General features: G+C 36.1%; 1 protein-coding gene across 1 annotated transcript in view; it reads right to left on the minus strand.

Moving 5' to 3' along the window:
* The window catches only part of OTOG (otogelin), a 111,711-nt gene that overhangs the window by 50,773 nt on the left and 35,159 nt on the right, over window positions 1-25,779 (minus strand). Inside the window, exons 19-28 of the mRNA XM_049820916.1 lie at window positions 25,154-25,366; window positions 23,870-24,035; window positions 23,267-23,341; window positions 19,469-19,512; window positions 18,137-18,290; window positions 7,133-7,240; window positions 2,854-2,992; window positions 2,468-2,602; window positions 1,259-1,405; window positions 475-594 (exon numbers count right to left, since the gene is read on the minus strand). Coding sequence (XP_049676873.1) covers window positions 475-594; window positions 1,259-1,405; window positions 2,468-2,602; window positions 2,854-2,992; window positions 7,133-7,240; window positions 18,137-18,290; window positions 19,469-19,512; window positions 23,267-23,341; window positions 23,870-24,035; window positions 25,154-25,366 — 1,301 coding nt within the window. The remainder of the gene's footprint in view (window positions 1-474; window positions 595-1,258; window positions 1,406-2,467; window positions 2,603-2,853; window positions 2,993-7,132; window positions 7,241-18,136; window positions 18,291-19,468; window positions 19,513-23,266; window positions 23,342-23,869; window positions 24,036-25,153; window positions 25,367-25,779) is intronic.

The following is a 25,779-nucleotide window of genomic DNA, read 5'->3' on the forward strand; positions in this document are numbered from 1 at the left end:
CCTTCTTACTCTAACTACTAGGAAGGAACATTTCTATGAACACCACTAGACACATGACATTAAAAAAGTTCAATTTTTAACTTTACAGCATATAGAAAGAATATTTTTTCTTTTCATTGCTATGGTTTCAGTTAAATATCGCCCAGCTATGAAAGATCAGCTAAACTGATGACAGTCTAAAATGAACCCACAATTCTTCCATTATGTAAAAAAAGACTACTATTCAAACAACATCTACAAAAACACATCTAGATTCAGACCATTGCAAAGCATTTTTCTCTACATTATAGAGCTGTGTAGAAAAAAGGTGATTCTTCTTAACGGATTATGGTATCTGTAAGAACCACTGATACTGCCATTTGCATTGCTGCCTGATTGATACTTCTAGGAATTAATTTCTTATTTCATTCTAGATAAATTATACGATGTAACAGCAAAAAATCTACTAGCAAACACGTTTTTTTTACAATGTACCTCTACAGCTGTCCAGCTGTTTCCAAACTCTTGTGAGTTTGTTAATTCAAAATTATCTGGAGTCCTCAATTCATTTACTGTCTTCAAATCAAAATTTCCACATAATCCAGTCAATTTACCCTGGGGAAAAAAGATAGATAGATAGATAGATAGATATAAAAAAACATATTTCCACATGCTACAAAACACTACCAGCCATGACTGTTTTCAAAGCTTGCTTCTTAAGTTCCTGTCTGCAGTCGCTTAATTATAAATCTGGCAGGACTTGATCCTTTTCAGTGAAATTTCAGCCAAAACAGTTCAGCTCTTCGTGATAATAAAAGCTATGGAAAATATTTTATTTTGACAACATCAATATTATTCCCTTTCAACTAAGTATCCCAAGCCTTTGAGAAAGGAGCTGATCTTTTGTTCAGAGAAGTGACCTGTTTGCTAGCTATGTGCTTTTTAATGCTTCAGCAAAATAACATCTGCTCCAGTCATATAAGGAACAAGTACTGAAGGACAATGTTGCCTCAAAGATATTTGTTTCTGTTGTTACAGAAGTTAGACAGTAAATAGTCACTAGAAAAAAAAAAAGTAAATGAGAATGAATATTTTAATTGACAAGGTAGTTGAATGCTTCTCTCCTTGACTGCCAATGAGTTTCTACACGATTTCTGACACATTGTCTATTCTCTGAATAATGGTAATGTCTTACTTAATACGACTTATATAAATACCTCAAAGAAATGGCCATAAAAGTGTTGACTTCCACTTACCTGCCACTGATGACCCATCTTACCTGCCACTGATGACCCATCTGTACATGAACTGTTGTTCTCTGATCCCAAAGAATGGTGATGTGCTCATCAGGAAAATGAACAACAGTGAAAAATCCAGCTTTCCATAACTGTATTTTTTGTAGTTCATCTATGTAACTAGATAAGCTCTGTTCAAAATAAAAAGACAGCTTATAATGTAAGTAATGTCTTCACAAAATGTTCACTTGACAGGAAATGAAACACCTAAATAAAATGAACAAAATGGTTCTCAGACAAAAGTCCAAAAACTGACAGAAGGCCACACAAGGATAAATGCTTAAACAAAAGCAGTCTGGATTTTGATTGTGAACTGTGTTGTATTTCTACGATTTCCCTGTTTTAAGAGTTGATTTTATATCAAATTCACAGGGTGAGTAACAGCAACTGGAATGAAGATTAAAATGTTAGTGGTTCATTTAAGAGGTAAAAAAATTAGTCTTAAGGTTCCTGGTGATGGTTTTCACTTAGTTATACACCATTGCATTCAGAAGGTCTTAGTCACATGCTTTTTTTGAATATGGATAGGTATAGAGATGTATAGAGCATCTTCTTGAAATAAGTAATTGTCTAAATATGTCCAGAGATTGTGGTCTTATTTACATAAAGCGTTCTTCTCTCCATCCAATAACAATCAGATTCCAAATTATTTGTATCATGGACTAAGATGTCTGGTTTGATTATACACTACCTCATACAAAGAGACACAACTTCCTTTGTATAGTCAGTCTATCAACTGTAAATAGTACTATTTATACTAAAATTACTAAAAATACTAAATATTTACAGCAATAGAGTTTGCAGTTTGGCCAAAAAAAAATTACATTCAGGCTGTGTAGGATATACCAGGGACTGCAACTCATTTTTTACAACTGTTTAGGAATATTCTTTCTATACATTCCAGACCAGACTAAACTCAGTTCTAGTGGAATTAATAGCAAAACTCCCACTGACTTAAAAATATCTGGATTTTTTCCTAAGACACTAAACAGGAATTAAGTGTAAACAAAAGAATTATGATCATTTCATCTAACATTTTTGTGCAATATAGACAAAATTTTGTTTAAGGTTTCCATTGAACAATACAGATGTGATCAGCATTCATGGTAAAGACATTTATGCCTCTACTATTTAGGTACACCCAGAGAAGTACATATGCTACCTTTTGATCAGCGTTCAAAACTGAAACTTACTGGATTTCCAGTTTCATCATCAAATATTAAAAAAGATTTTCCAACATTAATGAAAATGTTTTTTCTGCAAATTAGTCCAGTATTAAAGCAGTTAATATTCTCTATAATAACAGAAAAACTGGTTGAAGAAGTACCCTGAAGGAAAAAAGAAAAGAAATGGATACTTTAAAATATACTAATACGTATATTGTTACATAGTTCAATTAGCAGAAAATGCAGTGTATAATTATTATGTTATGTACGATTCAAAGTCTAAGCAACATCAAAGCATAAAAAATAGTACGTAGGATTCAATAAAATGTACAGGTTGGAAATAAGTAGAAGAGTAGTTTTTAACAGGTAGTTTTAAAATCCAGTTTTACCGAGGCTTTACAGAAAAGTCTCACCTTAACTAGGTATGCCTTACAAGTTCCAACAAAGTCAAATGTTAGTCCATCAAATGTTCTGTAATGCCGATCCCCATATGCAGTACACATTGATGGGCAAGGATGGAAGGTGCATTGAAACGATCCATGCTGGCAAATGCTGAAAAATGTATGACCAATAATGGTAATATCGACTGTAACCACAGATAATATTGCACTGAGAAGCAATAAACCAAAAGCCATGCAAGTATGACGACTATGGACGGAAGCATTTTGAAATGTTAAATAGAAGCAGCATATGTAAATTGATTCTCTGGGGAAAAAAAAAAAAAGAGTACATATTGAACTCTCACAGTCTGTGTTTCTTCCTGTTAGAATGTATAGGTTCCAGAATACATAGACACCAAAAGGGCATTTATTTTGTTGAAACAAGAAAACAAAAACTGCCACTCAAAGTAATACAATTTATTCTCTAGTAACTCCCATCAATAATGTGCAACAAGGATAAAGCTTTCTTTTTCAGCTTCTCACAGAACATTTGTTTCTATACAAGCTGAATCTCAGAATCAACAAGCAATGTGTCCTACTACTACCATCTTTATTCAGTCTCTGCTTGAACGATAAATTCATAGAAGTGCAAAGGAAAAATTTCGGTAGCACTACTTTGGTGCTTAGGTTCCTTCAAAGAACTGTAGTTTGGGTTGTTGGGCTTTTTTTTTTCAGATGCCTAGGTAGTATCACCCCCAAAGCCTAGCCTAACAGTTTAGGGACTTCTGGAATAGTTCAAGTTCTGTCTATTGCCACTGTAAGCATCAAAATGCTTTTGTCACACATACACTAAGTTATTGTTCAGACTTTTCCAAATTACCTTTGCTTTGTAACTGCCTAACAGTGAGGCTCTGTAACACTGGATACTATGTCTCTTTTTGCACCACCCTGTTGCAATCTAAATAACATTTTCAGATTTATAAATAATGGATAAAATTTCATTTCCTGTATCCACAAGTCATTTTTACAATTTTATTTTTTACATTTCTAAAATCACCTGGACGCTTAAAAAACTTGCCCCAATAAAGACAGCAGAACTGGTGCCTGTTATACAGGTATATTTTATAAATATAGGTTAAATTAAGTATGTGATATAATTTCAGCACATATCTAACTCTATTTTCAAAAATGCTGAATTTTGAATTTCTTGATTAAATGAAATGCTTCATATTTTACAACTAAAGTATTAATCTGACTTATGGAAATATTTGACAAATCACTCATGTTTAGCATCTCATGTACTGAAGCACCAAGCAGGATGAAGTTTTTTGTCAGAATAACTTCCTTTTCTGTTCATATTGCTATCATATATGACAAGGTCAGAACACCACTGTTTTCAAAAGAGCAGCAATAATCTAGAAAATCTAGGCAGCTCCAATTATTAGTAGTATCATGTTTTCTTCTGTTCCCTTAGCATGTAGCTTGCACCAACCTCGCCTCATTTTCCAGATTTTCCAAGACTCCGCTTATCCCATCATTGATTTGACTCGTTGCTTGTGTTTTGTATAACTACATATATAAATATACTAAGCACACAGCTAAACTAATTTAAAAGCAGGACATGTGAAAAGGGTTTGCTGTACCAAAGCACAAGTAGATGGTAGTAGGACTCGCCCAGCTAACACTAGTCACCTCAAAGCGGTACCTAGGGCAGGAACATAATCAAATTTATGGAGAGAGAGGCAAATAGAAGAAATTATATTTGGATTGAAAGAATAAGTGCTGCTTCTCATGCTCTCTGTGAGTCATTAGGTTTTGGATTTACTCTTGGCCTAATCAAATCCTCCTCCACATGCTGATCTGTTAAGGGCTTGTGCAGAAACATTTCTTAACACGTGATAAGTAGCGAGCTCCTTTGCATACTTTTCTTTTCAGGAGTTTTAACACATTTACAATGAGAAGGAAGGGCTTAAGAGGTACACAATGTCTTCAAAGTCCTCTGTACCAGTCTTGTTTCATACTAAGTAAGCTAACATTTAGTATCAGAATCCAGAAAGTCCTACTTGGAAAAGCAGACTACTAGTGTCTTCCAAACTTCAGCTAGCTTTTTAAAAAAAGTGTTTCCAATAAGTATTTGTTTAAGAACACAGAAGGCCCAATTCAGCAGCCCGCAGAGACTAACCAGCATTTGATCAATGGTCTCAATGTATGACAGCATAGCTAACTGCACCACCCACCTTACCCTGCACAACACAGCACCAAAATGCTGCACTGATACCTTCAGTTAGTGTAATAACCTTTTGTGTTTAATCTCGCCAGCACATGATAACAATTTCAGGCAGTTGCACTGAAAACCAAACTTGGGAAGCCTAGAACCACAGTTCAGTCAGACCCCAGAGCTTGGGCTAAAAGCTTCTGGCACTCCAATGGTAGGTTTGCAAATTTAAGAAGTTATTTTATCTGCCATTTTACTGTTCAACAGACAAATCAGATTAATAGTTACATTGCTAATACTACATCAGATATGATTAAGATGATATTTAGTATCAATAAACACTATTTCTGTGCACTAAATAACACTAAAGCCATCATAACTGCTATAAGTGCCTAAGTGGGTTTGTTTGCACAGGTGTATTCTTATGCTTTGCATGAGCAAAAATGCACATTTCCCTTGACTTATTAAATACACTCCTGCATACACACACAGCATTCTCTAAGACTTTATACACTTTGTATCAAGCAGAGCTTGTTACAGACATCCAATCTTTCAGTGGACAACTAATCGCCAAAAGCCATTATCACTTGATCTGTCTTTGCTTCTGGATGTGGAAGACTAGAAAAGTCATGACAACGTTAAGAATTTGTACACGAACTAATGGGCCTGGCCTCAGAAAAAAAGAGAGAAGGCTAAATATCCAGTGTCTTTCTGCCTGCACTGCTGCTGCCTTTAGTGAAGTCTAATAAAGATTAAATGGGATATAATAGTTCTTTCTGCTGCAAGCAATCCCACACCAGGTCCAATTGGAGAGGCCTTTGGAAATAAGGGGGTGAGTAACCCGGGTCGCTTTACCTGCCTGCCCAGTGGAGATGGCTTGTAAGTCGTTTCACCAGTCGACCAAAGGGCTACAAATATCTTCTAGAGCAGATACTGAGGACCTGACGAGAGGCAGAGGTAGGCAGTCAGCACAAGGCTGGAGGGGGCAACGACATCCAGACAAGGCAGTGATTAGTGCTGACTGGACAAGCCTTCACTGTACTAGGCTATACTGAGCTGTGCAGGCCAGGAGCAGTAGCTTACCAGGTGACACCAGTTAAATGGTCCTGGTAAGCTAAAAGAAGGGGACAAAAGGAAGGAACTGCTCTGCTAAGAAGCTGGAGGCTACACCACTACCATAGTATCTTGATGCTTGACAGTACAGCTGATTTTTCTGAGGCTCTGGTAAGACAAATAGTGCTGCTTCGCGCCAGCTTGCAACATTCAACAGTGCTCAGAGAAGAAAACAAGCAGGGACCATCATGAAACAAGTTTGTTTCAGGATCATGCAGATATGGCGTATTTTCACATCTTAGCTCTCGTAAAGCTTACTGAAATGGTAATGTACCATGTTCTACTGAGAGGGCTCAAGGAAACTTCGCAAAGTAACATAGCTATAGGGTATATGCTGCATTTACAACACTGGATAGTAACAGGAATAGGTTTCTGCATGTATGTGATCCTATCAACCCTTGTCTATTGGAACACTTCCTTTAAATGGTGATTGATTCGTTGGTTATCTTATCCACACACGCAATTAGCAACCAATTTATCTGTTACTGTGCTCAGTATGTGATGTTGCTCCATACTCATCTTAATTTATCATTGTTGTAGGTGTATACTTATGGCCACAGGGCTATGTTTTGGGTCCCTAGACTGCTCAGATTCAATGCTAAATGTGAAAATGAATAAATAAAGAGCTTTAACAAATATCACTCAGGTGTAATATTTGAAGGATTTTACCTGCACTTTAGGAACACCGGCCAAGCAATATTAATTTAGATTGCCTTGATAATGAAAAAGTGATTTTTTTAAAATCGAGCTTTTTTAAAAAAAAAAAATCCCAAATAGCTGTTATTTTGTTAAGTAAAAGCTCTTTGAAACAACAAACCCTAAAAAAAAAATGCCATTTTAATAGCTCTTCAAACAAATGTAAATACAAAATTAGGGTAAATGTTTTTCCAAAAGCTGGTGTGAAATTTATGATTAAGAAACATGAAGTAATAATCAATCTATAAATAAACAACGAAATAATCACCTAAATAGATCTCTGCTTACCATGTATGACAGGAAGAAATTACTTTGTCACCTGGAAAGTATTCCTTTCCTTTCCACGAACATGGACATTCATCTGCGACCAAGCACACATCCCCATGTTTAACAAGACTATCAAAATGAGAACAAAAAATATACATTCAGCAGAAGTACAGCTGGTATCTAGATACAAAAATACTTTCCTAAACTTTTAAATCATTATTACTGAAAAACAAATAATATTTAAAATCTTCTGAAGTTGAAAAGGTACAATTTTATTAATAATTATATATAAGTAGTTTGGAAATTTCCTTTCACAGGTACCTGAATATTTTATCTTTAGTAAGTGCTAGCACTTTGGGCACTAGCCCTTCAGCCACTAACCGTGTGAAGACTTATTCATTAACATAAAAATTTTAAGGTCAGGGAAACTAAGATTTTCCAAACCTCCTCTAAATTTCACCAAATTTGTTTTAAGTTACCCAATTAACATATATTTAACTAAAGCAAAGAGATCTTCCAAGAGATGTAGGAGCCATCACGTCCCTTTGCTCTAGTAATATGTGCTCTATCAAATGTCAGTAGCTTATTTATTCCAAGAATTTTTAAATGAGAATTTCTTCTTGTTCTCTTCTTTTTTTCACCTGATTTAAAGAGCTTTCATTTGCTGCATAGTTTTCCTATAGCTATAGTTACTGCTCTTGCTCTATGAATAATTTAATCAGTATCAAAAGAGCTATCCTGGTTGCACAAAATTAATTGAGTATGTATTTCTGTAAAACTAGCACCTTCATGCAAGCAATCACAAATATACTTAACTTTATTAGCAGAAATATCCTCACAGCCTTCAGAGGTGATTTTCATAACACAGGTAACCATACACATAGCTATTTACAATTCAAGACTAATGTATCAATTTGTGCTTATAATCACAACTCAGAGTAAAAACTGAAAATTCAAAAAAATTGTGAAAAAGATTCCATTAACATTGAAAGAATAGAAGAATTCCTGCCCAGCAAGACTAAATAAAGCAACTAGTCTAAATTTTAAAGTCAATATCTGTGTCTTCTAATAATATCCAGAAAACCTGAAATATAAGAGAGACGTCTCAAACAGATTCTACAAATAAATCTAAAGAAATATACCAAAAATATTGAATGATTTTATTTTAAAAGCTATCTTTTCACTGAACCCAAGAAAGTTGTCTTTCTCACAGACTGATTCATTTTTTAAAAATATTGTAATGCTATTAGATAGGCAAACAGGTATCAGTATAGGACCTAAAGGTCCAATAACAGACAGAACACCACCTTTGATGACAAATCAACCTGCCAAATCAAAACTGTGAAATGTAAACTCTTGATAAGCTACAGCGGTGTCTTTCACACTAACTGCTGTAGCTCCAATTTGATTTGTGCTCCGTATCTGTTCCTACAGAGGATCCTGCTTAATACAACATAAGAAGCTGTAACAACTAACATGCTAGTTAAACAGTACAATGATTTCTTACAGGTACCACACAACCTACAAGTATCCCTGTTTCTAAATGCTAAGTTTTGAAATGTATTTGTATTGGGAAATAAACAAGTATCTTAAAATGGTGCTGTTGGGCTGATAACCTTTTTTCTTTTTCAAGGTAAGATTGTTTAGAATTCCAGTACCTCTCTGTAGTAACACAAATTTTATACAGGTTTTCCTGTGCTCCTAACAGTTTTCCGAAGAAAACAGATTTGGTGTTTCTGATGTTTAGCACTGTAATACGGGCAAGATACTGCACCACAGACAAGAGATCATAGCTGCGAAGCGCATCCGTGACAAATAGGGTGATGACACTTTTTTTTCCCCCCTGTTACCCAAAAGGAAAGATTTCAACGTTGCATTTATCATGAAAGATTTTATTTGCTCATATTAATGAACTCATAATTTGTGTACTATGACTTAGCCTCTTCTTCAGTGTGTTATTTATCAGATGGAAATTTACAACTCTGTAGCTCTTCTTAATGGGAATGTGCAGACATCATAAAACCCCCTCCTCCATTAAACTGAAAAACTGTAATTTTCCCCCAGGGTATGCAAAGCATTCCTTGTAATCCATAGTTATTTCAAGTATTATGTCACTTGAAGACAATCACCTGTGAGACTGAAATTCCCACTGGTTTAAAGCTGCTCAGAACTAAACAGGGCACGTTCTGAAACAAAGAGTGTCAGACTGACAAAGTAACACTAAATGCAGGTTTTTCCTCACATTATTACCCTGGCTGAAACAAGCGATAACAGCTTTCTCTCTTGTAAAGCCAAGCAAATGGATAGATTTCAATGATCTAAGAATTCACCACAAATACCCTACAAAGAGGCCTTGCACAGCTCCCCTTTGAAGTATCAGACATTTTTCTTGATGCCTATACTTACTGTCCAACCTACAATGAACTGCAAAGATACAACGATAGCTATCACACTTCACCATACTGAACATTCAGTTTTGTTACTATCTCATTATTATCTATAGCTTTGTTCGTTCACATACACACAAATATGCAAATAATCTTGGTAAAGACATCATGAGAGCAATGTATATCCCGTGAGTCAAACACTGCTTTGCTCTGCAAAGCCCACAAATCTGGACCAGAACACTAAAAAACCAACTCTCAGTCTCCACCAGAGACGTTTTCAACAGGTTGTGTATTCCCTTCCCCTGGGCAACAGACTACAGCCAACTGATTTATGCAGCCACAAACCCTTCTGCCCCAGTACCACATCTGCTCTCTGAGGGTTTCACAAATCCTCCTACAACGGCCTGTAATACAGTTTAAGGGAGATAAAAAGAATGAAATAAGCAGTAGATAACGTTTCTAACACCAGAATTCCATCACCACCCATGACTTCCCGAAGCTGAGAAGAGGATAAACAAATTTTTAAAAAACAGTACATGTTGATAATGTTACTGCAGCACCTAATAGCTTCATTATAGCTCACTCACTGTCTAGACAGGGAGAGTTACTATATTCCTGCTGAGTGTTTCCTTACTTGTTTGGGGAACTTTTTACAGTCCACCTCTTCTCCCCCTGCAGTTTATTATAAAGAAATATTAAGTAATTTTGCAGAATGCTTAAAGGTGGTTTAGTATCCTTGCTGTATCCTTCTGTGTAACCACTGATGTCAATGCTTCCATGGGAAAGTGAGGTACCAAAAAAATTGCCATTTGTGAATGGCCAAGAGGACAACAGTAGCTGTCCCTGATGTATCATCACTGGTTCTTCTGAAAAGAATTGTACACTTCCGGGGGGGATGAATATTTATTAATTGTGCTTTTGGGGAATGAATGTGTATTTGCAGACACATGCCAAAGTGTCATACCGGTCTCTTTTTGTAATAAAAAGAATTTCAGAAAGTAACTCCAAATGTAACACAAGTTTTGCTTTCAAACCAAATGGCATACAGTTCAATCATTCTCTTCTTAAAAACACATGGAAAAACAGAAGGTAATATATAAAGGTGGTCAAGAATATGACTGATACTGGTGAAGTTTTACTGTGAATTAAATAAAAGTACAGGAAAAAAAAAAAGAATAGAAAAAGAAATTTGCTTGCAGCTAGTGTAAACTACAAAGCAGGAGACCAAGAGCATTTTGGAAGTATTGCAAGAGGAAATAACGAGCACTGAAATGTATCAAAAAGAGTACTAAGTCTGCGGAACAGAAGAGGATGGAAAAGAAGAACTGGATTGTCTTGTTATGGCATTGCAATGGAGGTACATTTACTCTTTGGAAATAAACTTTAATCCAATAGCTTTAGCATGCTGTAACTCTATAGCCATCAGAAATAGAAATCAGCACATAAACCCCAGTGTGGATAAATATGCACTCCTGAAGCACCCAAATACAGGAATGTTGATGCAGTCTTTGTAACAGAATTGCACAGTAGAGCGCATATCCATGATTGTACCCTCATGGGGGGTAATCCTTATTTAGCTGGAAAACATTAAGTCTTCCTGAGAGACCTCTCCAAAAGTCTGCCTAAACCAGGAAAAGATTAAAAATACTTAGCATGATAGCAGTGGCAGAGCTATCCAGAAGGTGTGAACAAAACACTACTTTTATTTTCATGCTAATATTAATACATTGAGCTTTACTTCTCAAACTGAGGAGCAGTAGGTCTTTTGAAAAAGGAGATTAAAAACACACCAAAAGGACAAGACTTTGAATTCATCTAAGGCGACATATTTTAAGACATGAAACAGTCAATGTAATTACTTCTATTAAAAGTTAGTTTTCTAAAAATATTTGATACTGAATAGCATTCTTCCTCCATTATTAGATTTGTTTGCCCATAGACACATTTATAAGATGATGAAATGCATTGGGTTTTTTGTGCAAATAAGAAAGTGATGAATTTTCGTTTTTAAGCTCCTTACATGCTATTTAGTACAGTACACCACTTCAGAAATACAGTGATAATTCAGAAACTTTTGGAGGAAAAACCTGGCATGATATTCCTTTCTTAGTTACAAAACTTCATGACAATTACAGAATTCTACAGCTTTCAGTTTACTATCTTTTTCATAGCTCTATTTTATGAGAGCAGTAAGTGATGAAAAAAGAAACAGACCTAAAAATTCTCATTGCAGTAAATTGGCCCAAATATAGTACAGTCCAGGTCCAGCACAAAAGATAATCTGTGACATAGAATACTCTAACAGTTGTCTTCAGGGGTGGACTCTTGTCCTACTGTGCTAGAGAACAGTGTCCAGCCTGGAAAGGCCATGCAACTCCACACCACTCATTCAAGACAGAAACTGGGATGGATATTGAAACACTAGCATCAAAACCTGGTCCCACAAATGTCAGTGATGTCTTAATGATATAACTGAGTGTGCTAACATTGAAGCATTTGGAATCTGGGAAAAAAAAATAAAAAAAAAATGCATGTACTTTGGAATTGCATGTACTTTGGTACCAAGAAAATTAAAATCCCAGTTAACTTTCTCCACTCTGTGAAGTGTCAACCACAAGCCACATCTACAGAAGTTCATAGCTGTAAAGTTGGCGAAATGGGACCTCAGCTTTTCAGGTCCTGTCCCCCCCCCCAGCCCCCCTTGAGTTTTGGGAGTTTTTTTGGGTGGGGGGCAGGGAAAGAGAGATTGAGGGATTGGGTTTGTTTTTTCTAAATGTATCTAAGAAAAAAAATTATCAGAGATCCTGCTTAAAAAGGTGGCTCACAGACTTATAGACAATAAAAGCATATAGTGGAGGGGAAAAAAGAAAACTTTGATACTGCAATGTCATCTTGTATTCTTGAAGTTCAGACTCATAGACCATGAAAATACACACACACATACTTGGAGATATGGAGCCCAGTATTTCAAAAAAGCATGTAAGCATTCCTTTCATGCTTCAAACTATGATCCCAAAATCTGTGTTCTTGGTCATTCTACAATGATGTTGACACTCATGATAAATACCAAGTTGGATAGTGGATGCTGCTGAGCTGTGAGAAGTTAAGTGACCTGGACCTACTAGCAGCCAGCTGAGAATTCATTTTTTATTTCCTTGCACTACTAACATTGGGGGGGGGGGGGGGGGGGTGGGGTGGGAAATGATACCACTGAAACAAGGAGAAAATTACAGCTAGTTTTGTAACCTTGATTAGGAAGAGAAGTTTGGTTATGATTTAAAGTTCAAAGTTAATCATGCCAAAGATTTACTAAAGTTTTAAAATACCCAGGAGTTAGCACAGACTCCTTCACTTAATTAATTGTATAGCAGTTGGTTTAATTAACATAGCTTATAGAGGGGACAAAACCACAAAAGGGAAAAAAATGTGGAAGATCTAATAAGTAGGTAACACTGAGGTCCTAACAGAAGTAGTAGAAATAATTACTATTTGCATTTGGGGCAATATGTATTGCAAATTATTGACATAACCCTCAGAATTTGTATTTATTATTCATATTTAGGGGCTGGAGGGCCTCAGTTTTTACAGCAAGATGGAATTAATGTATAATATACATGGAAGTTATTAAATATTTCAGTTAATAGAAATATGGATGGATAGATAACACTAATGTATATTATTAATCAAGTCAGTCCAAATAAAAGCATGTCTTCAAAAAGATGACAGTGCTTTTCTTGTGGTAGCTTTTCTCAAATGAGGTGCTTGACAATGAATGGATAAAAAGAACATACAGCAGGTGGACCCCAATGTTCAGTTTTCTCTTCTAGTAGGGACATTTAAAAAGATGCACTTAGTTATATATAAATACTTTTTAAAAGGTCACATATAAGGAAGAAAATTCCCTTTACAAAAACCCCATCTGTTAATACCTACTAATATTTTTTTTTAAATGATGCATACTCAGTTTTACAAGTCTCAATCCATTCTTCACTGTAGTAGCATTTTTTGTTGGTTATTTCAGAGCATTAGTGAGATCAGGAAGCAAGGAGTGCTATTAGAACCTGCTATACTTAAAATGAATCCATCAAAAACCCTCAAAATTGATAAAAAAATAGGATTAGCACAGATATCAGACATCACTAGTTGAATTCAGGCTGTGCAGCTTAGCTGGACTGAACTAGTATTGTTTAGTTCACACACCTTGACAACTCCTCTGCTCCCTGAGGCAGGGCCCTTCATGTTACTCAGTGTTACAAGTTCTGTAATCTCTACTATTTTTATATATTAAAAAAATTGACCTCTGGCTATTCTGAGGGGCCCTCTATTAAGAGAAGGGAAATTTTAAGGTGTGTGTGTGTGGGGGGGGAATGGCTTTTTAAAAAAGGCCTTGGATCAATTATATCCAGTAGAGCCTCTATGTTCTATATTGTGACCTATGACATAGATAAACCTGTAATATTGATGCATTCCATCTCTGACATCAATTAATCAATATTTCAAAAGCATTGTAAGGTAATCCTTTAACAAATCCTGTGTTAAATTATCAGTCCTTTTTCATTTCTGTGTGCTTCATAGGACATGCACAGGGAACATTTGCAAACCCCTTCCAGGGATCCTTCGCATTGCAGTACGGAGTTCTGTTCGTTCCTGCAGCCCCAAAGATTACATGAAGCCTTCACCACTACTACTGGTTAACATAAAAATAGCAGGGAGGCTGCTCTAAGATGTTGGTGAATCAGGCAAAATAATTACATATGCAATATGATTGTGGCCCCTATGCTGCAGTGATATGGTTCATAAATTCCAAGAACACACACCCGCACAAAACAGTACCAAGTAGCCACCAAAATTCCAGCTAACCCTCAACTGACAGTTTGAAAAGCTATATACATTGTGTATACAGTACAGTTTTTTTATACTGTACACTATATGAAGTATAGAACAGCCAAATCCAACTCATGGTGCAGTGAAGGGTAAAATCAACAGGGGACGTGAGAAAATACAAATAAGTTTCTTCGGGGAAAGTGACTGTTGTTCTCGAAGGGAACAGGAAGAGCAGGTTATAAAGAACAATGAACAGAAGCTGGCTGTTTCAGAGATCATTATTGGTGTGATTAGAGACCATGCAAAACACAGAATAGGACAGGCACAAACCAGCGTAAGTCCATTTGTGGTAAACATGTCACATAGTATGCAGACATATAGGAAATACTAATTTATTTTTTTTTCCTCGCTTTGTCTTTCTCTCTGTTTCTTCTGCAGTCTGATTAGAGTCTGTCTTCATGTCAAATCACACATTTGGTATAGTTAAAGAGGAAAAAAAATTATTTGATTCATAGCAACCCAGAAGCAGAAAGTGTAATTCAAAGATTGAACTGGAAAAATTATGAATTGTGTTGTAAACAGAATATCACCTCTTTTTCTGGAATGCAGCATGGAAATATAGGAAACTGCCATTTAAACAGTGCCAGATGAAAAGCAGAAAAACCACAAAATCTGAAAAATCACTGAACGTGTCAGCAAAGCAGGGTGGAACAATATTAGAATGTGTGTTCCATGAGAATTAAATGTTCTGCCTCAATCACTTCTAAAACAGAGGGAAAAGTACATGATCATAATTTTTATACTTTAAGAACTGTAACCCATAGAATGGGAATGATCTCCTGTAAATTTAAATATTTACAGCATAGTTACTTGCATCTGATTTATTCACTGCAGACTAAAAAGGAGGTCAAATGATTCACACTCAGAGACAACTGCTACTTTTCACTATGATTTACTTATTTTGTATTGATTTTCCATTTCATGCAAATTCCACTAGAATGTGGTCTAAGCACAACAAAGAAGGAATGCTACAAATAGTGAAATATTTGAAAGAATATTTCACTCTCCAGACACTAGAAAAATAGACTGCAAAATAAAAATATTGCCCTCTTGAAATCTTAACACCACTTTCTGCAAATATAGGTTCTTTCACTCTCTTTCTGTGTTAAGTATCTTTCATGGTATCACTGAAGAATAATCATCCCACTGAATAGATTGGTAAAATCCTTCCTCCTGAAACAATGAAGCTTCCTATACAGGTTTCTCAGCTGTGACTTATTCACTTTTCTGCACCAAGCTTGTTTTTATTGTTTACCTAAATCAACCCAAACTAATCAAACATGTTAAACTGATTTCATTACTGCTTAAATCTGCTTAAGCTTACAGATAATGAATGAAGCTAAACTGATGCAAGATCTCGAACAGGAACAGAAGCATGAATAAAGGAATGAAACTAATGATTTCAGGTAAAGAACTAATGTTAAGATCAAAGAAATTCCATGGCTGGTTTACCCTTTCAAAGTGGACAATGTCACCTCAGTTTTATATTTCACCAGTAAGAACTGATTGCCTTGAAAGGTGATTTTGAAGTTGCACACATTCACAGTGAATTTGAATACTGCACTACTTGAACTGTCATGAACATAGGATAAGGTGCTGTTTGAAAGTAATTTGTTCCATCTTTCTCTTCCAACAATTTGGTTTTGTCTTACTGTGTTGCTCTGACTCGTGGTCAATCTGCAGTACAAATCATTGGAGTGTGAATCCAGTGACTGACTTAAAACATTAGGACTATTCAGATACAACAGCTTCAATTCAAAAGCAACTATTATTAAAATAATCAATACATTAATATTTGTTGTCTAAATAAAAGAACCTGCATAATTAATACATAAAAGTCTCTTGTGTTTCCAAAAGCATACCTAAAAACCACACACGTTCAGGACCACCTTATTTTTTCTTAAAGCAATCTCAAATAAAAACAAATGCATATGCAGTATAGGACCACAGAGGACAAATACTTAAATGATATCAGATTTGACTAGCTTGCAAGTAACTCTACAATTCTCAATTTATTTTAAAATAAACATATGTGATTCTTGGATTACACCTTGTATTCCAAACCATGCAGTTTGTGATCATGGAAACAAGATGCTACCATGTTAAATTTCACGTAAAAGGACTGGCAGAACCTGCAAGCTTGTTCCCTTGCCTTTTGAGGAAGTGTCCTTCAAACACTGCATAATTGCCTTTTGAGGAAGTGTCCTTCAAACACTGCATAAGCACTTCCCTGTCAGTCAGAACCTGGGACTATATATATTAAACGCATAGAAACAAATAAGTACTTTGTCATTTCTACTTCATCAGTATAGACTGATATTCCTGGTTCAAATCCTAGGCTTGTGACACTGTTTCCTAGTTCTAACTTAAGCACTGAGGATAAAGTCCTACAGAACAAACAAGCCCCCCACCCCCAAAAAAACCCAACAAAAAAGTTTGTGTCAGTATCTCTTCAAGCTGTATCAGTGTACAGCCATAGGAGAACAGAATTAAGTTTGCCAAAGTTACAATAAATACAGAACTTCTTAATTTTGTATTTTTGTCTCTAGGAAATCATAAAACTCTGCCTCTTCTAACTATACAAATGTATTATCAGACCTTTGGGATCACCAATACTTAACACTAAGCCTTCCAATGCTAAAAACATTTTCATTGCTTAAAATCCAGAACTCACTCACACCAGGACACAGTAGAAAAGTTCACAATCCCAGTGGTCATGCACAGCAAAATAGATCATATAAACTTTTTATTCTCTTCTGAATTGCCTGCCATACAGTGCTGCTAAAGGTAGCCATTGGCTTTGAAGGGTATCAGCCAGGTCCAACAGGATGAGTTTTTGCAATTCTGAAAATGTGTGCCTCCAGTTAATTTCAAAATCTATCTTAGCACTGTACTTTTTTCAATAATGTACCACATTGATAGTTAGACTAATTATGGGTTCCATTTCATGTGAACAGTTAGACATGCCATGCTTCTGAATGTTAAGGTAAAAAACAGAAGTCTGAGTAGCAATCTTTTACCATGACACAAAAATCTACATATAAATGAGAAAGTCCACTGACTTCAACTGAGCTCTTTCAATCCAGTTCAACTGAGAATCTGGCTTTTACTCTTTGTTTTGTTACTCAAGGCATTAACACTAATTTTAGAATGACAATACTCAAAAACTTCCAAGCTATGTGCTTAAGAGACTAAATCCCATCAAAAGCAACATAATTTAACCGCATAATCGCTATTTTTATATTCACAAATCTCTCAGCAATATGGTGCTTGGTTCCAAAACACAACAGCTCATCTACACATTTTCAGCATAAACAACTGAGAATTAAAATATTGAGGGAAAGAATACTGAAAATAATGCCTAGGAATGAAGAAACAAGCCTCCCTCAGTGAAATGTTCAAATAAGATGTTAGATATCTGAAAAAAGTTACCCGGGTAAACATGATTCTGCTGTAGTACAGGGATTGGATCAAATAATTTCAATGCCCTTTACTATATTCTTGTTATTTTGTTTTTATCATTGGGAGGTATTAGACCTTTGGCTCCACCCATCTCTTGGTTTACCATTTCTTATGTCTTCAATGGCCCATATCATTGTGTGGTAAGCCTTCACAAGTTGGATGCTCACCCTTGACACCTCATATTCTCCAAGTAGAAATGTGGTATGTCCTCAGCAGAATTAATTACCCAATGGCTACTGAAGGTAGTCATCTATATTTATGCACCAAAAGATGCAAATCTGTCTGTACTCACCCCAGTGGACAGACACAACCTGAAACACAAGGAAGGTGTGCTGAGAAAGTGAGGTTTAGCAGCTGATTCTCACAAGTTCTCTCTCTGTTGAGTTCAGGATCAAGTTGTGGATTACTGCAGTTAATATAAATCTGTCCAACTGGGCAGCTGTGTGCTGTGGGAAAAAAGTGATAAACATGTTAGTCTTCAAACCTGAAATTTTGTATTCCATAAAGGTATGCAATAGATTTAGATTGACAATATGTTAACACAAAAGCGTAACATCCAGTAACATCCAATTACCTGTCCCTCCTGAGCATAGTTAGCTTCACAGAACCCCTATAAATCTCATACAAAATACTGAAATGAATATACTCGTTTAGTAGAGGACATGACTTTCTAAATGGTCACTTAGGAATCAGCCCTCCAAAACAGAAATGCAAAGTACTACCAACAGAGAAACAGAAATCAACAAAAAAGCAAAAAAATTCAATAAAAGGTCTGAGAGCTGGATGCAACTTTCCATGCTGGAGCCACTGACTATGAACAAAACAACTCTACTACACAATGGCTTTTAGGTTGCGCTGAGCATACTGTGTATGTGCAACAGAAATGCCCAAAGTGCTGGCAGTGTTTTAAAGTGGTTTTGGTTGGTTGCTGGGTTTTGTTTATTTATTTATTAGGTTCTGGATAATTGTCAAATCAGTACAAACACTGCCTTCAGGTGCACAGGGAACAGATTTCTGCTGAAGGCCAAAGAGTTGGCAATTCTAGAACTGAAACCTCAAATAAAAGTCCTTCTCACTAAAGTAAAAGGAGCATCATAACAGTATGGACCATAATACTTAACGACATGCAAAATATACTGTAATAGAAAAAGCACTTGTTACTTTTTTTTTTTTTAAGTATGACAGAAGAAATATTATTTTTTCATATTTCAGTTACTCAGGGTTTCTGGAGGAATGAAAAAATATCTGGGAAAAATTAATGCCAGTGTTCAGTTCCTACAACTGTGTTTTAGGGGGCAAAGCTAACCTTTGCTCTACTGAAGTTCTACTGTTTGTCATGCAGCTAAGCATGTTTACATTAGCAATCTAAAAAAAATAGTATTTTAAAGCTCTGGGGAAAAATACGTTGCTCAGCTTTAATAGCATTCTGGACAGTTATGCTGCTGCTTTGCACCAGCCTCGCTTTCAGTCACACAAATGTGTAATTCCTGAATTACAGATCCTCTCCTGCAAATTATTCATTTGTACATATTGCACAATCTTCTACTACAGATAAGGGGTTCCACAGAGATTGGAGGATACATATTCATTGGAACTGAAGTATCTTTTCTCCCTCTTCACTCACCTATTATGTTGTTATCACAATTCATTACTCCATCCCTGCAGTGGCTGCAATAAAAATACATCAAGATGTAAAGAGAGCCAGGAAGATCTGAAATATTAATGTTTTCTTTTTAATAATGAAACATTCAATATGAATCAATACAAAATAACTGTATGAATATGTTTGCATTAGATGTTAGAACTGTGGATAAAGTCTGCATTGCATTAACACCTGAAGATTATTAATTATGTTTCAAATTTTTGATTTCTGCTCCCAAAGACGCCAGTGCAGTAAGAACAAACCAAGCCCTGCACATAACAGAATCACCATTATGTAAAACAAAAATGCAATGAGCAATAGCAGCAAAATGAAACAAAACCCTAAACACACATATGTACATGTTACAGCAAGCTCTGGGTATGAACTCTTATATGAACATTCTTAACACTACTATAAATGCTCCATTTTCCACACCATCAGCTTAGAACTCTGCTGAAAAGCAAGCTATTAGTTTATGTGAAACTCTTGACAATATCAACAGTTCTTAACTTATCCCATAGTTGAAGGTAAAACCCCAGTGTTGAATATAATACAATCACAAGCTATTGTGATTGCAACAGTTTTTTGTACTGAACTGGAATGACTTTTCCCAATACAAAACACAGTAACAGTAGACTGGTAACTTCCTCTTTTCTCAACCACTCCTAACATGGATCATGAACAATCTATGCATCTGAAAACATCTCCTAATATAATGAATTTCTATCTCATTGTCCTGATTTCAGCTGGGATAGAGTTAATTGTCTTCCTAGTAGGTGGTACAGTGCTATGTTTTGAGTTCAGTATGAGAGGAATATTGATAACACTGATGTTTTCAGTTGTTGCTAAGTAACGTTTAGTCTAAAGTCAAGGATTTTTCAGCTTTTCATGCCCACCCAGCGAGAAAGCTGGAGAGGCACAAGAAGTTGGCCCAGGACACAGCCAGGGCAGCTGACCCAAACTGGCCAACAGGGTATTCCATACCATGGGACATCACATCCAGCATATAAACTGGCGGGAGTGGGAGCAGGGGGGATTGCCGCTCAGGGACTAACTGGGCATCGATCGTCGGGTGGTGAGCAATTGCACTGTGTATCATTTGTACATTCCAATCCTTTCATTATTACTGTTGTCATTTTATTAGTGTTATTATTATTATTATTAGTTTCTTCTTTTCTGTTCTATTAAACCATTCTTATCTCAACCCAGGAGTTTTACTTCTTTTCCCAATTTTCTCCCCCATCCCACTGGGTGAGGGGGAAGTGAGTGAGCAGCTGCATGGTGCTTAGCTGCCAACTGGGATTAAATCATGACACTCATTTATACCAAAATGAGTGTTTCTACTATTCTACTGTTCTTGGGCCACAGGAGGAAACAGTGATGCAGTTGCTAATTTTTATCCTCACACTGTCTCAAACTAATTTTGCTTTAGCAATATGATGGGAATCTGGAATAGCAACTTATTGTGACTATTATCAGAACCAACTGGAACTACAGTTCATAATCAGAACTTAAAAAAAAAATTCAAACTACTCTATGCTAACCAAAATTCAAAATAAAAATTTTAAGCTAGTGTATCATAAAGCTTGTAATTTGTATAACCATTCACATAAGCAAAATATTAAACAAACAGGAACCGATAAAACACATTTCCCCTGCATATCACAGTTCAGCAAAGAAACAAGCAAACTGCATAAATCTCAACCCTAACAAGATACTATATGCAGGAAACTACTGAGCAACATGATACTGTCTGCCCCTATCTAATTCCAGCCAAAATAGTCTAGTACTTTTATAAAATGGTAGCAGATCTGATAGCAACTCATTGTCAGGGAAAAATGTAGCAGCACTGGCTTCATTTCAGGTTCTGTGCTTCACTAGAGAACCTGAGCCCATGAACTCCAGCACTATTCTCCCATTCTTTTGCAATGGCTAATATGTCCCCCGTACAGCCACTGCTAGTCTGCAGATTCAGAATCAAATTCTGTATATGCTACAGCCACTCTGCTGTGATGTTTGGAGTTGTGGATGCACCCCAAAACACTGCAGGAAAAGTGTCCTAGTTCAAGGACTTCACAGTATAACTCAGCCAACAGGCAAAGCAGTACCAAAGGGAACTGACAGGGAGGCAACTCAAGAGCTGACATAACAGCAATATCGCAATGAAAATATTTTAAAGAACTGGTTGAAAACAACAGAACAGAAAAGCTATTCCATAGACAAAACATGAGAAAAAATTCCAGTTTGAAAATAGAAGTTCCAAAGAGGAAGTACTTGAGAAGAAAAAGGACAGAGAGAGCACAATAAAGATCATAATTGTTTCTAATAGAAAGAGTGACACAGCAAGCAAAAGTCATGACTAAATAGGAGATACAGATCTCTTATTTTATCTTAAGGACTTGTAGGTGTAAACCAGTGGATATATTTTAATTGACACATTCACGTGGAACATAAGCTGCCAGATCCCCAATAACTCCACTGAAATCAACAGAAAGATGATTTTTACCTGTAGTCATTTCTAAAAAAATGCATTTGTGGATGATCACATGATCAGTGTGCATTCAGCCAAATATCTACCATAGCACTTAGCATGAGTAACTAAACTAGACCCAGGAGGAGGAGGATAAAAGGACACAAATTCAAGACTCTACCAGGAGAAGCCCCTTCCCATGACTGCCAGTGCTGTCTGACGCATGTTCTGTGAACAAAAATATCCAGGAAGGCAGGCAACAGTGCACCCAAACTTTGCACAGCTCCATATGCAGAATGGGTCGCCTGGTACTCTCCAGGGAATCTACCGTAAGGTAAAGGTAAGCGAACTCGATGATTAAGACACAGATTTATAACAATCAGTATTTATGGACACTGGGCTGCTAACATGAGTAAGAGTGAGAATGAGTGTCTGTTTTCACTAAGTGTCCCCACTGCAACAGATGTCTGAGAATATTAATCTCTTATATGGCCTTTACAACAAACCAAAGTATTACTCTGATCTATCACAGACATGATTTGGTCTGTTTTGCTTTTAATTAAGTGTTGTGCTTTTAATTAACTGACAGAGGGAGTGAGAGGTCAAACATTACTTCAAGAAAAAGAATTTTGAAAGCTTGTTTTTTTACACAACTTGTTGTCCACATTATTTAACCTTTTCCAGATAAAACTAACTGTTGAAAAGGATGCATCTGGCAGCAGACAGAATAGTTTAACAAGTTTTCTTCTTTAATGTCATGACTAGGCAAATGGAAGAACAAGACAACAAGAACAAAAGCTAAATGTAAGGAACAATAACAGAGATGCTTATTTACCTTTGGCTGCAGTTGACAGTTATTTGTGTTGTATCTTAGTGATAAAGCCACATTGCTCTTTTACACTGATTCCATACTAGCAAAAACAGATTCTTAATAAGTGTTCATAAATGGTTTTACAATCTGGTATAGGGAAGGATAATAGCAATGAAGGTCTAGCTGAACAGACTTGAATGGACAGTCAGGAAATGTCTGGGGGTTTCTGGAGCTCTCCACATTAGTATGGATCTACAAAATGATAGTGGCTTTTCTCTCTACTTTGCACTTCAATATATTGGATTATAAGCACAGCAGCCTGAAAACCTAAGTTCTAAAGAAACTCCAGACATGCATAGAAAACAGATGTAGGTTTGTTCTGTATGTGTCATTAGAAAACAACAACAAAAAATACCAACAGGCTAGCCAAAATGATTTGACAGAGCTCTTAAAAAACAGACACCATTCAGTCAGAGGAAGAAATAGTTTTGTATCTTACCATTTGCCCAAAGATGTCATAACATTTTCTCCAGGGGGATAGTCAATTCCTTGAAAATAACAAGGGCATTCACTTCTGGAGCAGAGGAAAAAAAACCCATGTAACCATGATTAACTCAAATTGAAGGAATTAAAAAAGTCCCATTGACTTAATTGCTGTTTGAAGTTCGATTGGTTGCTTTGTTGGTTTTGATGATGTTTTTTGGTTAGGTGGGTGGGGTTTTGGGGGGTTGCTTTTTTTTTTTAAAATACAAGAAATTGATCTCAGTAACTACTGATACATACTGTCATATAATTTGAGCGCATTCCAAACCAAATCAGTAACAAAGAACCACCTCTACATTACAATTGACACCTTTTGTATCTCTTATATGCCAAAACCCAGACAATATGTAACAACTAGCTTTGGTGTGATGTTGGATGAGTGTCAGTACTACAGAAGAGCCATTTTTGATCAACATATGGGTTCTGTATAATTCTAAGATCCCGCCAAGTCTACAGATGAATAATATCTACAAGGTTACATGTTTATAGCTTTTCACCGACTTGAAATACAGTGGTCTAAAATACAGAGTGTGACTATTAGAACTGCAACTTTACCTACCTCTGTACACATCGTTCAGTCTTGGAATTCAAATACATTCCAGAGGGACAAGCACAGCCTTCAACACAATCACTGCTACACGTCTCTGGCACAGACAGTGCTTGGCAGGTTCTGCCACAGGTAGATACACAAATACTGTACTCCTTTGTATCTTCACATGAAAGAGCTGTCCAAATGAAACAAAGCTCTCAAATTACAGTGCAAGAGACTCAAGTACCTCCCAACAGTTTTCTGATAAACATCTCTCAATCACATTAAATTCCACTAAAATTGCTATCTTGGCACTATGCTGTGTAAACTACACAGATTTAAATCCGCAGTAATAACAAGTACAATGAAGTCTGCGCAGTTAATCCAGATTTACACTGGGGAAACCAAACAGTTGAAGCTTTTTTTCTTCTGACTCTGAAAACACTTGGCTCTCCTGCATGGGGCTTTGGGAAATGGACAGCATCTTGAAGAAAACATTAAAAGCAATAAATAAAATGTGCGTACTTTGTAGATGTTGCACAATACCATCTTTTCTTTTATATATGTATCCTATAAAGCTCTAAATAAAAAAAGATCTGAAGTTCTTGAAATAATAAAGATTCACATATTTTAAACCTGACAAGTGTGACTTTTAAAAACTACTCTAATAAAACTATATTTCTAAAAAAGTAAAATAAAATTAAATGGTTTGAACAATTCATTCAGTCATAGTGGACACAGCCATTCATGCCATAATGGCTCCAAGCTAGTCTTTTTAGATGTACACACAGGTACTCCAGCTTGAGGTACTTAAGCTAGCCCAACTTTCCAAAATCCTGTTTATCATGCATTACGACATAATTACATGATGTGATGAAAACTACCAGATGTTACATTCCTGAATGTTCCTTAGAAAAGCTTGTTTATGGAGCCAAACCTATTGAAACATCAGGGGTGTCAGTTTAGGGTTGTTTTATAGGGTTTACAATTCTATAATTAAAAAAAAAACCAAAAAACCCAACAAACCCAAACATGAGGGCACTACATGTTTTATCAATATCTTTCGCATCACTGAAAGTTCATATAAACTAAAGAATTCAATATTATCAGACTCTATAAGGAATAATCCTCTGAAGACACTAGTACTAATTCTGTCTTGACAAAAAAAGAACCTTGCCCTGTACACAAATGATCGTGCTAGAATTAATCCTCCTCTCATTTAGAAGATTATAGCAATTTATTTTTATTTTCTGATTGTCATTCTAAAGTCCTCAAACAGTAATTATTTAAGACTAGAAGTGAAAGGCAACTCACCACAATCTGGGACACCTCCTCTGAAATCTATCACAACTCCAAATCTTCGGCAATGATGAGCATAATGGGCCAGAGCAGAGCAAAAACAACTCTGTCCGCATTTGCAAGTGTCTCTTCTGCACTGCTCAAAATAGGGAACGGGACTCAAATAGGGGTAACACGGAGCAAAAAGTTCTTTCGTAAGGATGCTACAAGCTTCCGCTGCATAAGACGCTATACAAAAAACAGATTAAACACTGTTTCAGTGACAGAGTTTTAAAAAGACTTAGAATAAAAAGTGTCTTCTATACAATGCAACTGATGATGATTATATTCTATTGCCATATATATCCTTCTGTCTTTAACACCTACATAACTGTATGGAAGGACAGAAAAGTTAGCTGCTCATGGTTTTGAACTTGTTCTGGGAATGATTTTCAGGTATTTGGAAAACTTTACAGTAGGCAGACAGTGCCTACATATAGTCTCCTATCTATAAACTGATTCATGGATGTGGGTTAGGCAGCAGATGCTACGTACCACTCAATGCCTTTCATAAACTGAAGAGAGATGTAATCCTGTGTGTTTAAGTCATTCCCAGTAACTTAGTTCAATAGGTCAGTATTTTAAAGAATAATCTGTTGTTC

This window comes from Accipiter gentilis, chromosome 17, assembly GCF_929443795.1.
Source record: "Accipiter gentilis chromosome 17, bAccGen1.1, whole genome shotgun sequence".
Lineage (NCBI taxonomy): Eukaryota > Metazoa > Chordata > Aves > Accipitriformes > Accipitridae > Astur > Astur gentilis.